Raw genomic sequence first — 16230 nt, 5'->3', positions numbered from 1 at the left:
TATTTAATTATTTTTGATCAGAAAAACAAATTTTTATAACAATATAAATAAATATAGATATTTATAAAAAAAACAATATATTTTTAGTTAATTCCAAATTTAACTATTTTTATTCTTATCTTGAATATACTTAAGGTTTGTTTTTTGTAATGTCTATATTTTTTTAAGAATTGATAAGTGTACCATACATGCCCACAGCCCACTCACTACTATTGTTTCTTCAAAAATGAAAGAAAGTGTCCCATTGAACCGGTTCATAGGGGCAGATGAATTCACAATTTAAATTATTAAACTTAGTATTAACATTCTCACATTATTTAATATTATTTATTATAAAAATCAAATATATATCGATAATTCTTATTTACTATAATATTTAATCTATTTTTTTAAACCTAAATTTAATTTGATGATATAATATATTATGTGACCAAAATGAACAAATATAATAATGCCAAAAGCCAAAATGTTTATAAATAAATTTTTTATGATTTGATAAATTTTTATAAATCCTCACCAATAAAATTTAAACTCATAACAATAATAAGTCAATTTTGATTTTTTATAAATAAAACATGAGCCACAAGTTGGCTATCCTCAGCATAGTGTATCATTACACGCAACATGAGTATATTGTATAATTTTTATAAATAAAAATAAATAAATACAGATTAAAATATATTATAACACACACTATATAAATTACATATACTCTGTGCTAAGGCTGGATATAGAGAGAAGCTACAGTCGTGAGGGCCCCATAGTTTCAATATTTCTTATGAATTGGTTAACAAATGATTTGGTTTTCTTAAAAAATAAACAGTCAAATGATATAGAAATTGAAAATGAAACAATCTAATTTGTTAAAAATTATCAGTATGACAATAGGACATAGATAACAATTTTAAAAACAATTCAGTTTAAAGAATTTTACAAATTATTGTTTACAAATTGAATACCATACAATTATCAAAAATCTATTGTCCTGTTTATTTATTTTAGATCCCCATAACATATTTTGTCCATAGGTTACTACATATCTAAATCCGCCCCTGCTTTGTGCCATGAATACGGCAGCGACCAAAACTAATATTTTGCTGCAAATTCTTACACAAAATGGTAACTACATGATAGAGGAGTTGAATGTGTTGTAGTTATTTAGATGAGCAAGCCGTGTGTATTCTTTTGCAACATAGAGTATAGTGTATTAACTAGATTAAACATTAAAAAAAAAAAAAAATTAGGTATAATAAATTTATGTATAAAAATAAAGTGTATACATATTTTATTGTAGTTTTAAAAATAATAATAATAAAAAATATATGTACTAACATACCATGTATAAATAGTTAAATAAATAGGTAAACAATTTAAAAAATATACATCAATACATAATTCATTAACATTGAAAATTTTTATACATACAAATTCATAACAAAAAGTAACCGCAAATTTTTTCAAAGGCATTAGTTTTGTTCGTAATAACTTCACTCATTTTTATAGCCTTAAAAGCATTACCTAACAACCAAGCACATTCATCACTTAAATCATAATTTGAATTATTAATTAAAATATCTCTTATGATAGATCCTTCTCCATGTGGTAATCTATGAAGAAATTTATGTGCTGAATTATCAGTTGAATCTTTAGCTATAATATTACCAAATGTTCTTAAAATAGGCACTAAACATGTTATATCGATGATATCTTCAGTTAAAGCATCAAATAAATTATATATACAATCTGAATCTTTCAAGCCAGAGTCTTGAAAACAAGAAATTTGATACACTATCCAAAATGATTCTCTCCATGTATCCAATCGTTTATAACACACATGTAGCAATTTATTTAAGTCATCAATCCTAATAACATAAAATATATAGTTAATTTTAAACAATAAACTATACCTTTTAGTAATTAATTTTCAAATATATTTCTTACGGTAAATGTTGCAAGTAGTTTTTAAGAAAAAGTTTTAAAGTATAAAAGGTATCATAAATGACTTGATCACAGGTTGAATTTTCTAAGCGATCAATCAGTGCACCAAAGAAATTTTGATTTTGAAGCAATTTACATGCACCTGGACTAGAATCACTTAAATTACCAAGAGTCCATATAGACCTAGCCTAAAAAATAAAAATATTTAATTAATAATTGCTTAAACTATAAACACCTTGATGTAAACAATCAACAAATGATTGAAACATTTTGAACAAATATTTGATTGTGTCACGTTTTATTATAGTGATTGCAACCCATATGTTGTGTTCAACCACATTCTGCATCACACTATGTATACAAAACATTTTTGACAGAGCGCCCATATTTTTGTCATAAGTATGCACTAAGTAGTACTAGTCTCTCAGCAAACAGAGTATAGTTATTTGTTTCAACATTTAACATCACATTAAATATAATTATTGTTTTAAATTGAACATTTATTTAAATACATTTAAATAATTATAAGTGGAAAAACTAATGAGCAAATTAATTTAATGCTATAAAATAAAAACTAATGAAATAACCATACATATTAAACTCTCGATTACCTACTTGTGGATAAGTGAATTGTGCAATTAATATTTATAACAAAAGAAGAACACAAATTAAAACAAAAATGCTATAATAATTAATATAAAATAATATTAAACAAACAATATATTATTATTAAACAGTTTTAATTTTACTACAATGATTTGTTGAATCTATATGCAATATTACAATGTAATAATATGTACACATCAGTAACAATATTAGTCTTACAGTAGACACAATAAATTTGTTCAAAATTTCAAATTTTTTAAGATTTCTTCCACTTTAATGAAATTGTTAAAGATATTCCCTGAGTATATTGTACATATTTACTGTAATAACTTACAGAAAATCATGGTCCACAGATAACCAAGAGTTCACTATATTAACACGTTGACCGCCACATGGCCGCCTACCGTAATTCAATAGATATTTGTTAAACGCTAACGCCAAGCATATTTTTCAATTTCTTCCAAATTTGTATAATAAATATATTTGAAAAAAATTGAAAAATAAAAAAAAGTATTATTTCAAAAATATTGTAATGATTCCCGCTACGCCACGGTCCTTATTCTAGTTTATTATTGTAGCGCCATAGAAAAGTTAATAGTATAAAACCAAATTCATTTATGGTCCTCGGCGGTCAAAAATGCATAAAATTTAAGAATTACAGATGACCGCTTGCAGTCAACGTCTTAAAGTATTTTTTAATTTTTTTTTTTGCTAATTAAAATGTAAATAATTAAGTCATAAACTTACCGATATATTAAAATTCAAATGATTGATGTACATCATCAAGTATGGTGCAATTAATTTTGTCAATTTGAAACATATTTTTTTTTCTCCTAAGCCCATGTTAACAAAACATTCAATTGCTGCTAACTGTAATTCTTCATTTTTACCTAGAATTAAATAAAACAATACTAAGTATATATATACAACCAGATAAATTAAAAAAATAATCAGAACAATAATTATATTAATTTACTAGAGGCAAGATGAAGTAAGGAATCAACGGCCCCTGGAGTATTATAAAACAGTACAGTAAAATCTAAGTAATCCAGAAAAGCATTTTGTAACAATTTTAATTGTTTAACAGTAATTTTTTTTCCACGTTTGATTTCTAGTGCCATATTTTGCAGGTCTTCAGTAGTCAATTCTTTATCTTCTTTCTCAACTTTAACTCCTCGTCTCGAATTCAAAAGTATTTGTTTGTTTTTCTGACGATGGGCATCTACATCATAACGAATCTTCTCTTTTACTCGAGTTTTCGAGGCGGAATAATTCATGGTAACACAATATAAATTATAATAAAATGCAAATAAAATGAAGAACTGAACTGTACAACAGCAGTTAGTTATGTTTCCAGTAAAAATATGAAATTTCAAATTACAATTTTACGCCGAAAATAATAAACATAATAACGACAACAGATAAGAATGAAGAATCATTGTTTTGGCCTATTTAATATTTTGTTTATATAATATTGCATATATTAGGCCCATAAATAAATCATTTTAAAAGTATTTTTATTTAAATAATTATATTAATAATGTACAATGTATTCATCTGCACTTCACTACGCTATAATGAACTAATAAAGTATATAATATAATTTAGTACAGTCTGTAGATTTCTGTAATTATAATGTGTATTGAATATTGATTAAGCAAAGTAATCGAATACAAAATATAACAACCCTAGGGTTTGATGCCTTGTAGTTAGTGAGTAAGTTGTAGTGACTACAAGTTAGAAGTTACAACCACATTCTGTGTTACAACTTACAAGACACAAGTTAACGTATACAGCAACAGCATTGAGCACAGTGCAAATAGTGCATACCATGGTTGAAATCATGATATAATATATATATAATTTATTATCTATTCTAGTGTGGCTATATTTTGTCATGTGACTTTTTGACGTAGTTTGCCAGATTGCTAGTAACTACTAAAATATTGATAAGAAATCTTGTGCCGAACTGCCGACTTCAACACACGAACACTCTGAGACGCTGACAAGTCACCAGTTGGCACTTGGCAGTTTACGTCGTTCGCATTCACATTCACAATCACTGCATTTATCAAATGCCAGATATAGTGTAGAATACCATAAATTTAATGAATTTGTGGTCTTGGTTTTGAAACATAATCAAAAATATTCCTAGTCTTTACTCCTTTCGTTTTACAATTTGACCTACAATATTGATATCATTAAATACTATTGTTGTTTTTGAACTCAGAAAGTATGGTGAGTGGATCAGTTTTAAAATTATAGTTACCACTACATATTTTTGGATATATTTACTAAACTTTGAATTTATTACATAATTATTTTATGTACAATTAGGACAGTCACATTCCAATTGAAATCCATGCTCAAAAACTAAGCGAATGGCTTACGAGCAGAAAACATTGTAAAAAAGATTGGCATTCACACATACAACCCATAAGAGAAAAAATCAATGTAGCTATACAAGATATGCCTGAAAACAATGAGATAGTACAATTGTTGTCTGGGGCATGTAAGTACTTAAAGTGTAACTTTTGCAAATCTTAGGTACCTAATTATTTATTAATTCTTTTAAATTTTTTTTAGATATTAATTATTTCTATTGTAAACGTATAATTGAAATATTGAAAGAAACAGAAGCAGATACAAAAAATTTGTTCGGCTCATATGGCTCACAAAGAATGAAGGATTGGTTAGAAATCGAAAAGTTGTATTTAAAAGATAATGTTTACCTGGCTGAGGCTTGTGATCTTCTTGTACAAAATATCAAATATCATATACCAGCGGTTAAGAAACAAATAGCTAAATTACAGTCTGGACAAACTGTAAATTATTACAATTATCAATATGGTACTTTAATGTTTATAACTAACAAGCTAATAATTTATATTATATAGGATTGTGATAAAAAGATTGAAGATTACACTAAATCTATTCAAACCTGTAAAAAAGATTTGGAAACATTGCGGAAACAGTTCTCTATAGTTGATGACAACAGCAGTTTTAAACGCACTCTTATAGGACGGCTATGTGAACTTCAAAAAGTTTATGATGATGTTATGGAACATGTAAAAAATTTAAAGAAAGCCAATACATATTTTTCTTTATTTATAACAAATATTCAAGGTTCAGACATAAATTTACCAATGCTTCAATATATTTTGAGTAACTATTGTTTTCTTTTATGCTGTTTGTTTGTGATATTTAATTAGTATATACTTTCAGACAATGGTAATACTACCTATTATGAATATTTATATGGAGAAAAACCAAGTAAAATAGAAGAGCCTGTACTGACAATTGAAGAAGATATTAAAGTATGCAATTTTATATTTGTGTATAAATAAAGAATAAGGTTATGAGAGTATTAAATTTATAGGATACAACTGCTGATGAAGAAATTGATTGGGGTGACTTGGAAAATGTATCTGAGGTTTGTAATTTGTTTGAGTTAATTTTGTTTTTACTTTTTAACATTTATATTTATTGTTTGTGTATATAGGACATTGATTATGGTATTTCTCTTGAAGAAAGTGGAATCGTTGTTGAAAATGTACAAACTGATGGTAGTATTGCCAGAGGAAATGAAGCTTTGACTTTATTAGATAATTTTCAAACAAAAAATGAATTTATGAATGATATTTTAGAAGTAAGACACCACACAATATGATACCATTTTTATCATGTAGTAGAATTATATTGTTACCATTGTATTATAGTTAGAATCATTTTTAAGTATGCGATTGCTCGAATTATCAAATGAAACAAACTCTGCATTATCAGTCCATTCTGGTGGAGAAATTAACGAATCTAAATCTGAGATTACATCCATGTTGGACATTATCAAAGTAGTGAAACAAAAGCTTAATGATCCAGTTGTACAACATTTGCAGCAAATTAAACATTCACCAAGGTAAATTTAATATACCATCAAAGCCGTATTAGTGGGTTGCATTATTGCCTTCTAGTGGACATTTATTTTTTAATTATCATTGTCTCAAGTTTTACTCTTTGCTTATTTTTTTACAATTAATACAATATATTTTTATTATATTATTAATTTTACCATAAATTATAATACTGGCATAAATAGCTTAGTCATAATAAAATATCAAGTGATTTAGCCTTATCAAAATGTATTATTATAATAATGTAATTGAAGAATTTTCAATCAACACAGGAAGACAATCTTCTTGATTATCAATATTTTTAAACATTATGTTAACAGTTAATTTTATTATAAATATTATTTTTTTGGCCATAGACAAATAATTCTTATAATATACCATATTATGGCCCCATTTACTATTCTGTATATTGGATTTTAATTCATATTTTCATTTGTTTTAATGCCAACAGATATCTAAATAAATTGGAGTCAATATTTCTTCAAAAAGTCAATAATGTCGAGAAAATGATTAATTCTCAAATAGCCGTTTCTAATAAAAAAAAAGAGTTAGCTCAAGAATATGAACAATTGGTTCCAAAGCTGAAGTTGATTCAACAAAAAAACAAGCAACTTATAACTGAAGTAATTTTTAGAATTAAATTGTTATTTCTCTAACATTTTTGTTGTTCGTCATAATCTACAATAGTATATTATTATTTTATGAATATTTATTTCAGATTGAATTTGATATATCAAAAAAGTATAAAAACCGTCCAGTGTACATAATTGGAACATCAATATTTGGATCTTCATAATAGTTAAGTCTATAAGAAACTGGAAGATTAGGGTGATATGTGTTACATGGATTATTCAGCTATTTAATTATACAATTTGTTAGACAAGTTTAAGTGGAAAATTGTTTTTTTTTTTTAATTTTATTGTTCATAATAAAGTATTTTATTTTTTACATGCCAATTAGATTATTATAAATTATGCTAAAATTCATATTTAGAAACAATAAATAAATATATAAATTCTATGTACTAAAATGAACAAGGGAAATATAAATGATGTTCACAAATATTTAATACACAGTATAAAAACAAAAATTGTGAATTATACACATCTTATCATCAAGAAAGGTTGTTTTCAGGAAATAGAGAAGTTGAATCGCTAACACTTCATGATCCTCTGAAAAAATATCAAAAAAAGTTAAAAATTAATGAAATATAATAATATAATTGATATATTACAAGACCGATAAATATATCTAATTTTCATACATTCATTTAAATAAAATTATACTTTGCTTTTCTTCATGTTCAGCCCAACAATTCAAATTAGATTGGTAGAATAAGGATTATAATTTTTGAAAAAAAAGTTAATAATAGGAATTTATTAAAAATCTAGTTCTGATTATTGTAGACAATACGAAAATTTATAATTTCTAAAAATATGAGAAAATTTTAACAAGAACCTGTGATGAATTCTTAAGAGGATGTCAGCGCACCATTTGTTTTCTCTCTCTGGCCTACACACAACATAGACAAAACGCATTTACGAAAAATCATATTTTCTATGATTTTAAGTAATCTTAGAGTAAAAACCCCCATTACAAAAAGATAAAGAATAATATTTTTGAGGGAATGACATATCAATTTGTCAAAATGTGGTCTTAAAACAAATTAAACATTGTTTAAATTTACGACATTATTTTGTTTATTTTGAAAGTCAAATAAGAATTAAATATACAATCGATATGTCATTCCCTCAAAAGTATTATTATCTATCTTTTTGGTAATGGGTGATTTTACTTTAAGATTACTTAAAAACATGGAAAAAATGATTGTGTAATTGTGTTTTGTCTATGTTGCGCGTGGGCTTGAGAGAGAAAACAAATAGTGCGCTGACATCCTCTTAAGTTGTCTTAATCTTCCAAACAAATGCACAGCACAATAAATTTGAGTTTGTGTTGTTAGTTTTAATATTTAAGTAAAATAGCCTATGCATTAACAGATTAAGTAAGACAATTACCTATGAAATCTTTTGAATTTAATTTTAATGAATGAAGAGAATTTTAATATTGTACATACTTAAAACCACAAACTACTACTACTGTGTAGTAGTTCGTGCTTAAAACTCGCTTAAAAAATAAGACATAGATTATAGAAAAACAAAGAGCATTAATAATATCATTGATTATAATATTATATAATAAATATTTATTATTAAATAAAATCAATAATATTCTCACCTTCAAATTTAACAATAGGTTAACATTGAATTTATTAAAGTATTATTAAAGTATTAAAACTAATTACAATAAATAAATTATGTTAACGCAAATTTGCTGTTGAACATTAATTGTTTAACGGATACAATTTATGGGAGCATTCAATATTAAAATTATACTATTTAATACAGTAAAATATTTTCATTATCTGAATGAATGAAATCAAATGGTGAAAAAAAATTATTGATGATATGTGAGCTTTTTTTAACTTAATAATAGAAAAACCCATGATAATGTAAAATTAACTGTAGACAATTATTTTAAAAAGGTAGTACTTACACAATGATGTTGTTAATGGGTATGTGAATAAGTTTGACAAAGAAACCAATGAAACCCATAATACAAAAACCAATGGCCGTGGCAATTGCGATTTTTTGAAACTCTAAAACAAAAGTGAATCATGCAAATAACAAAGAGTTATTAAATGGAATAAAAATCGTGCTTACCTTTCCGGTCAGGTTTAGTACATCTTTTAACCAGCCTAACAGAGTCTTTAGAAAACTGGCGTCCAGGTTCCAACACTTTTGTTACTTGATCCATATTTTTTTTCTGCGTGTGCTCTGTGGATTAAACAAGATTTTCGTTAGTATACGTGACAATTTTATACCCGAGATTAATTTACTTAAAAGAACGATGAGTGACAGTACTGAAAGAAATTCGAGAAGTGAAATGTGAATAAATGGGAACGTTTCACGAAGAGTTTACAATGTAATATGTGCAACGTTGGTTGTTCCACATAAATCGTTGGATATTTACCTATTGCTATTTGTCGTAAGTAGTGACACGTTTTGATTGTTATTATCAATAACGGTGTACGTAAACATAAGATCGATGCAACGTCATCGGTAGCGTTGGAACACCAAAGAATCAAAGACTATGGATATGTAATTGGCGGCTAAACGTTCGTAATCTCCTTGGGCGCGCATAAATGCTGAATGCTGATACACTGTCCAGCTCCAGCATCCAGCTGTAGTAGCTGTACAAGCAGCTCAAGCTCATCTAATTCCCAGGTCATAATAATAATTATCACCATTCCGGAAACCTGTTCGACTGCCACCACCGCCGCCTTCGGATAATAATAATGATGATTGATTGTCAATAAATAATTTACACCAGTTGGCTGGTTTAGCTTCTGCTCTTGGATTCCTTTCGTGTTTATATGGTTTTCCCGAGCCGGAAAAACGGATTCACATCTCAGGAGATCAGTTATATGACAAATTCGTATACGACTAGTATGCGCGGTAGCCAATAAACAATAATGGCTTTTTTGTGTCCCGTGAGAATACGCCGAGGCAAGAAGAAAAAAAGTATGATGAACAACAATATTTAATCTTTCTTACCCTTCTATCAACTCAACTTAAACATAATCAATCGTTTCCACTGGGGCCCTTTGCTTTATTTTTTTTTATTTTTCTTAATATATTCATCCAACTATATTTTAATTGTTGTTTGCAGGTGGTTCTACTAGTGACTTAGATAAAGAAGTGTTACGAGGAACCAACACTAATGGACCGGTTCCTGGCATGGGGCGTATTACTGGTAGTGCATCGATTGAAACACTAGTGCGTGTTGGAATTGAGAAAGAAAATGGATTGTCGCCTGATAGTAAAATGGTTGTACTTCATGATTTCACACCGTGTGTTGATGATGAGCTGACTGTGAAACGAGGCCAGGTTAGAACATCAACTATGTTTAATAAGTATTATAACGTAAATTATATATTTACACGAAATAATATTTGAGAACTATTCACTACATTTTTAGCTAATGATAAATTAAAAAGTATTAAGTTGATTAATAAACATTAGATATTGTATGTTTATGAAGTAGGTAGGTAACACTATCGCCTAGCATAAATAATTATATTACCTAACTAAATAGTAAATACTTTGTTGGCTTAATAATTTTCCCGATCTCATTATTTAACTACCTACACATTTAAGATATTATCAATTTTAATCTTATATGATAATTTTTAAGTTTAATTATGTTTATTAGCATAACATATTAATTTTATTATTTGTGTATTTATTTATTGTTATAACAGTAAAAGATTTTTTTTAATACTTACGTTTATTTTTTTTTTTATATAATATTTCAATACTAAAACAATATGACTGTAATCAAAATGTTGATTTTAGTATTTGTTTATAATTTTACTATATTTAGATATTATTTTGTTCAATTTATTATTTTAAACTAAAAAATCTGTTTTAAATAACTTATAAGTATTAATGATTTTTTAGATTTTACTTAACGTTTTATAAATTTATAATTATTTTTTCATCCTTTCTTTATCCACAAGTTATTTATTTATTTATTATTTTCTAGGTGGTCAACATCCTATATCGAGAGAATGACTGGGTATATGTAATTGCAGAAGACAGTCGTCAAGAAGGTTTTATACCTCATTCATATTGTACTCCTTATAATTCACAACTTGGTGAAATAGCTTTAAATAATGTCAAAAAGAAATTACCACGTGCTCCAGCTGCCACACCAACTGAAACTGTTGTTGAAGTTGAAATCAATGAGCAACAAAAACATGGTATATACAATTAATTAGCATTTACAATATTGTTTATAACACAGAATTTATTGTTTTACTAGGCAATTGTGGTGATTTATCTGATTGTGAAAGTTTTGGCAATAAAAATCAAAACAAACAGAACATTAGTAGCTCTAGGGCATCTTTGTTAAGTGCCTCTTCACATCCTGAGATTCGACCTTTTTTTAAAGTAATTAAAATAATATTCTTTGATTATTATGAAATTATTAGGTCTAAAAATGAAATCTTTTTTAACATACTATTTCTGTGAATTACAAAAATTAAATTTAATATGATATACTGTCTTTGACAAATATTTTTAGGATCCTGCAGGGCGTTACATTGTGTTATATACTTTCATAGCAAGAGATGAGAATGATGTAAGTGTTGAGAGAGGAGAATTTGTGACTGTATTAAACAGAGAAGACCCTGATTGGTATTGGATTATTCGTAGTGATGGACAGGAAGGTTTTGTTCCTAGTGGGTTTGTATACCCAGCTGATATAATACAAGGTACATAATTTAAATAATGTTAATAAATTATGATGTATTATGTTGCAATATTATAATAGTAATTTTTGAATAGGGCATATAAATCAAATGAATAATAATCAGTGTGCTGGTACAACCAATACTGGACTACCTCCAGTTACACGAGCACGACCTCGTAAAAACTCTTGTGTGGCTGATGATGATCCAGCAATTCATGGTACTGAAATGGTAATGCTGTATGATTATAAGGTATGTTTAAATACATTTATTTTAAAACCAACATTTGGTTTGCTCAAATCTTATGAATCCATTCATTTTTTGTAGCCTCAAGCCCCAGATGATCTGTCAGTGAAGCGTGGTGAATGGATATATGCAGATCTTGACAATCAAATGGTTGAAGGATGGTTGTGGACCTATGCTCCCAAAACAAGAAAATACGGTTTCATACCTAAAGCATATGCTCATCCACCTGCTATGACTAGTTTGTGAATATATTACGGCTGATATTGTTGGATATTTTATATATAAAAATACTATTTTAAGTATCAAATAAGAACCCAATAATATTATGTAAGCTGAACATAACTCCTTTATTTCTGTTTACTATTCTTCTAATACCTTTGATGATCTTTCAAAACTAATAACTGTGATATTTTGTAGGATAATGGGATTGGTAATGATAAAATATTTAGACAAATTAATATAGTTATAAAATAACAATAGAATACTTAAATTTTTATAATTGTAATATGAATCTGATCTGTTTTATTGATGTGAATTGTATTTTTTTAAATAATGAAAATATTTAGATCTATAGAAACGTTATATTTACATATAAACCTAAAATAATTTATAATACATTTAATCTTATTTTATTTAAACTTAAAATTTCCCTGCTGAAGGACTCTTGAATAACATGCATTAATTGTGACTTATAAATTAAGTTTGTGATTAGAGGGAATGATTGAAAAGTAATATCCTCAAAACTTCACTTCTTTTTATTTAAAATTTATATAGTATAATGGTAATTGAAGTTAATGGATGAAATATATCAATAAAAAGGTTAGAAATATGCTTCTGTATTCTTTCCCAATGGCAATTTAAGAGATTTTTTGAAGACATATCATTTGAGTTATCAAAATTTTAATCTAAATACATAAGAAATTGAAATTTAAATGTCTTAAAAAACTTAAACAAAAGCTGTGTCTGTATGTTTTTCATTTTTCATAGTCTATGTATTCGTTTCACAAATTTTTAGATGAATTACAATGTTTAACAATGCTATAAAGTGTTTACTTCTATTTTATTTTAACATGTCAATATTTCTATTAGAGTAATTATTATTCATAGAGATGGTGCATACTTAATACATTTTTTTTTTTTTATAAGTGATTCACTTTTAATGAAAAAAATCATAATTATAAATAATAATAATAATATTTTAATAACTAAGTTGTATATAAAAAAAATATTTAATAATTATTAATGTGATATTTTATTGTTAAATCAAAATTATGGAAAGCAAGTATCAAAGCAATAGAAGTGTATATTTTATTTTTGTGCTACAAGATCTTATATAACATTATCACTTGATATTTTTTCACTTTGTTAAAAATCATAATTATGTATATTTTTAGCTTGAGTATGGGTTCTCTAATGCAGCGGTTCTCAGCCTTGTTAAATTTGTTTACCACTTACACAGTTTGAACATTTGAATGTATTACCTGACCTTTTTTTTATGCTATATGTATAGAATTTTATAAGGGGAGATTTTCTTCGCGTACCATAGGTTGAAAAGCGCTGCTCCTAATGAATACAATCGTTTTTGTATGTAGTCAGTGTTGGAAACAATTATTGAATTATGCCATTCATTAGAATTAATAATTATAAGTTATTTTATGTTAAATATTATTTAAAACAAGGTATTATAATATGTGTAAGCAATTTTGCATTACTTCATTGCTTAATTTGTATCAATTATCTTGTTAAAAGTATTTTTAATTATTTTTGATGTATAAATTAACTAATGTATCTGTGATGGTTTATAGTCCACAACAGTCAATTTTATTAAAAAGAAAAATGATAATAATAACTAGTTAAAAAATAGTGGTTAATACAAATCCGTCCATTTTGATGTTGTGCCATACTGCCATTGTACTTTAGTAGTTTAATAAGACTGTATTGCTCTAAATCATTTTTATATTTTATTATATATTATTCCATATTAAATGTTTACAATAAATATTTTTGACATTAATTTACAATTTTATTTTTATAATGAATTTTAGGAATGAAAGTATTTAAATGTTTATTTTATTAATAAATGAAAAAAATGTATTATAGTTATAAAGAACAAAAACTATGTAAAAATTATTTGTATATATTTTTATAAAAAATGATGTTATGAACTTATGAACATTATAATATTAATTGACAGTGTCATGTATTTTATAAACATAACTGTTCATATGGTTTGGTGGCTTAAATAATTGGACGTTACAAATGGCTAGAAATGTACAGCATAATTCATTTATGCAATGACAAATGGTCAGAGGAGTTGTATTTTTTATACTTATAATATAATTTTCAGATATTTGATTTTTTTTTTAAATATTAAAAAATATATAAGAATATATTATGCGATTCTTATTTAAAATTTGTGTCTTATCAATAATCCTGAAATGTATAGTCAGTGAACTTCAGTGTTTGTCTTTAAATAAAAATGTAGATAAATGTCAAGATTGGAAAAATATGTCTGTACTTGTGGCCGACTTAGTGGGTCGATCAATCGTTGATAATAAAGTCGAAACAAAATCTAACATGTTAACTTTGTTGATTCGTGCAGCATCAGGCGCCATCGGACATGGCACCAATGCTCTAAAAACTCTTATAGTAAACGGATTAGTGCTTCTAACACAAATTGTAAGTTATCTTTGTTTTATTGAATTACAACAGTGTTTTGTATAAATATAAATATTTATATATTATGTATAATTATTATTTAGGTTTTAACTGTTTCTGATTATGGAACAACTAATTATAGAGGTACTAGCCAAAAAAATCAGATTTTTCCCGATGGCCGTCCGATCGACTGGATTATGAATAATCCATATGTATGAAATGAACACTATATCTGATTATTTTGCACGTATACAAAAATTGCACTCGCAATATATTAAATATCTTGTACCTACTGTAGTAGTATTAAGTGGCGCAACTAGGGATAGTAGCACTCCCAAGTCGACCAAATTACAAGTTACACATTTTTAATCGATTAATAATTATATACCTACAATTTTTTTGAGGCTTTGTTCTCAGCTAGTCAGCTTTTTGAGAGTCATCATTTTAGTACCTTCAACAGTTCCAATATTTCGTTTCCAGTTGCGCCTATATGTTGTAAGTATACCTAACTATTATAAATTTATAACTATTTTAGATCAAATCAATGATGGACGATGCAACTGACGAAACGTTACCAGATCTATTAATTGAACAATTGACGTCGGGCATGCCGTGTGTTCAGTTACTGCTTTGTCGCTTGTCACCAATCATACACTATATGCAGCGTCAGGTGAAGGAAAGTAGCCACAGTCCACCCCACAAATGGCTTTCGTGGAATATGTCCTACTGGCAGCAAGTCAAAGGAAATGCAAAGCATTGCGTTGAAAAACATAACGATTGTGATAAAATAATTAAACTAAATTCGGCCAAGTGATGCGAGTCAAATGATATTATAATATCGTCAAACGTAATGTCTGTAAGTGGTGATATATCTGTTCAAAATTCAGTTAGTTAAATTTGCTTTACAAAAATATTATTGATCATGTTATATGTAATATATTAAATAATAACTATTTTACTGGGTGTAAATATCTATGCTATATAATAAATAATAATATAGGTACAATGGAGTGTTTTGATGGAAATTGGCGATTTCCAGCAATTTGCTTTGAGCAGAACACTAAATAAATTTTAATTTGATACCTATTACCTACCTAATTATAAAAATTATATTAAAGTAATAGGCGTTTAGGCTATAATCTTTTTTTCGTTTTATACCTGTAAGCTTAATATTTTGTTAAATTGTACCCCTCATTTTAAATTTTAAACTTTTTCATATAAATACTCTTAATATTTAAATAAAAAATAACAATATTTTACAGGTTTATAGGTAATGTATATAATATATATCTTTACATTTTGTCTTATTAGACACACACAAAAAAAAAATTAACTAATTATTTTACTTATTTAAATAATAAAAAAAATTGTAATATAAAAATGTAGTGTAATCCTTGACCTTATTTCGAATTACATAGTTTTTTTAAAAAAAAATCAGATTCAAATGAAGCTAGGTATAAAATTAAATCTGGAGTGGAGTTATTTTATTTCTATACTTATTTTTAATAAAGATGTACAATGAAAACGCTCTTTCGATCAACTCTATTAGATAATAGGAACTCA

At 26.6% G+C, this 16230-nt stretch overlaps 5 protein-coding genes across 6 annotated transcripts; 3 read left to right on the top strand and 2 right to left on the bottom strand.

Annotated features, from left to right (window-relative positions):
- Positions 1-541: 541 nt before the first annotated feature.
- Positions 542-4311, bottom strand: LOC114131151 (uncharacterized). 2 transcript variants are annotated; one of them, XM_050197495.1, is made up of 5 exons: positions 3521-4311; positions 3292-3434; positions 1942-2126; positions 1426-1862; positions 542-1211 (listed from the first exon to the last, which is right to left on the bottom strand). In XM_050197495.1, the coding sequence occupies exons 1-4, from the start codon at positions 3819-3821 to the stop codon at positions 1430-1432; spliced, it is 1062 nt and encodes a 353-aa protein (XP_050053452.1). In that variant the 5' UTR covers positions 3822-4311; the 3' UTR covers positions 542-1211; positions 1426-1429. The 2 variants fall into 2 exon arrangements, with proteins under 2 accessions (XP_050053452.1, XP_027852100.2); XM_027996299.2 differs by having other exon boundaries at positions 542-1862.
- A 212-nt stretch (positions 4312-4523) lies between these two features.
- On the top strand, positions 4524-7400 carry LOC114131148 (CDK5 regulatory subunit-associated protein 3). Its single transcript, XM_027996296.2, has 10 exons — positions 4524-4782; positions 4882-5056; positions 5131-5369; positions 5442-5709; positions 5770-5861; positions 5924-5977; positions 6047-6193; positions 6264-6457; positions 6904-7075; positions 7171-7400. Exons 1-10 carry the CDS (start codon positions 4780-4782, stop codon positions 7246-7248), a joined length of 1422 nt encoding a protein of 473 aa, XP_027852097.2. The 5' UTR covers positions 4524-4779; the 3' UTR covers positions 7249-7400.
- A 97-nt stretch (positions 7401-7497) lies between these two features.
- Positions 7498-9507, bottom strand: LOC114131152 (protein transport protein Sec61 subunit gamma). The gene is made up of 4 exons (XM_027996300.2): positions 9349-9507; positions 9173-9286; positions 9006-9108; positions 7498-7624 (listed from the first exon to the last, which is right to left on the bottom strand). Exons 2-4 carry the CDS (start codon positions 9264-9266, stop codon positions 7615-7617), a joined length of 207 nt encoding a protein of 68 aa, XP_027852101.1. The 5' UTR covers positions 9267-9286; positions 9349-9507; the 3' UTR covers positions 7498-7614.
- A 157-nt stretch (positions 9508-9664) lies between these two features.
- LOC114131150 (SH3 domain-containing protein Dlish) lies at positions 9665-14023 on the top strand. The gene is made up of 7 exons (XM_027996298.2): positions 9665-10033; positions 10182-10399; positions 11058-11274; positions 11337-11464; positions 11598-11787; positions 11861-12015; positions 12091-14023. Exons 1-7 carry the CDS (start codon positions 9985-9987, stop codon positions 12253-12255), a joined length of 1122 nt encoding a protein of 373 aa, XP_027852099.1. The 5' UTR covers positions 9665-9984; the 3' UTR covers positions 12256-14023.
- Positions 14024-14157: 134 nt separating this feature from the next.
- LOC114131186 (uncharacterized) lies at positions 14158-15625 on the top strand. The gene is made up of 3 exons (XM_027996348.2): positions 14158-14688; positions 14772-14879; positions 15203-15625. The coding sequence occupies exons 1-3, from the start codon at positions 14404-14406 to the stop codon at positions 15479-15481; spliced, it is 672 nt and encodes a 223-aa protein (XP_027852149.1). The 5' UTR covers positions 14158-14403; the 3' UTR covers positions 15482-15625.
- The last annotated feature ends 605 nt before the right edge of the window (positions 15626-16230 follow it).

Source organism: Aphis gossypii, chromosome 1 (genome assembly GCF_020184175.1).
Source record: "Aphis gossypii isolate Hap1 chromosome 1, ASM2018417v2, whole genome shotgun sequence".
NCBI classification, from domain to species: Eukaryota; Metazoa; Arthropoda; class Insecta; order Hemiptera; family Aphididae; genus Aphis; species Aphis gossypii.
Note: the sequence above shows the minus strand (reverse complement) of the source record. Positions and strands in the feature narration are given on the sequence as shown.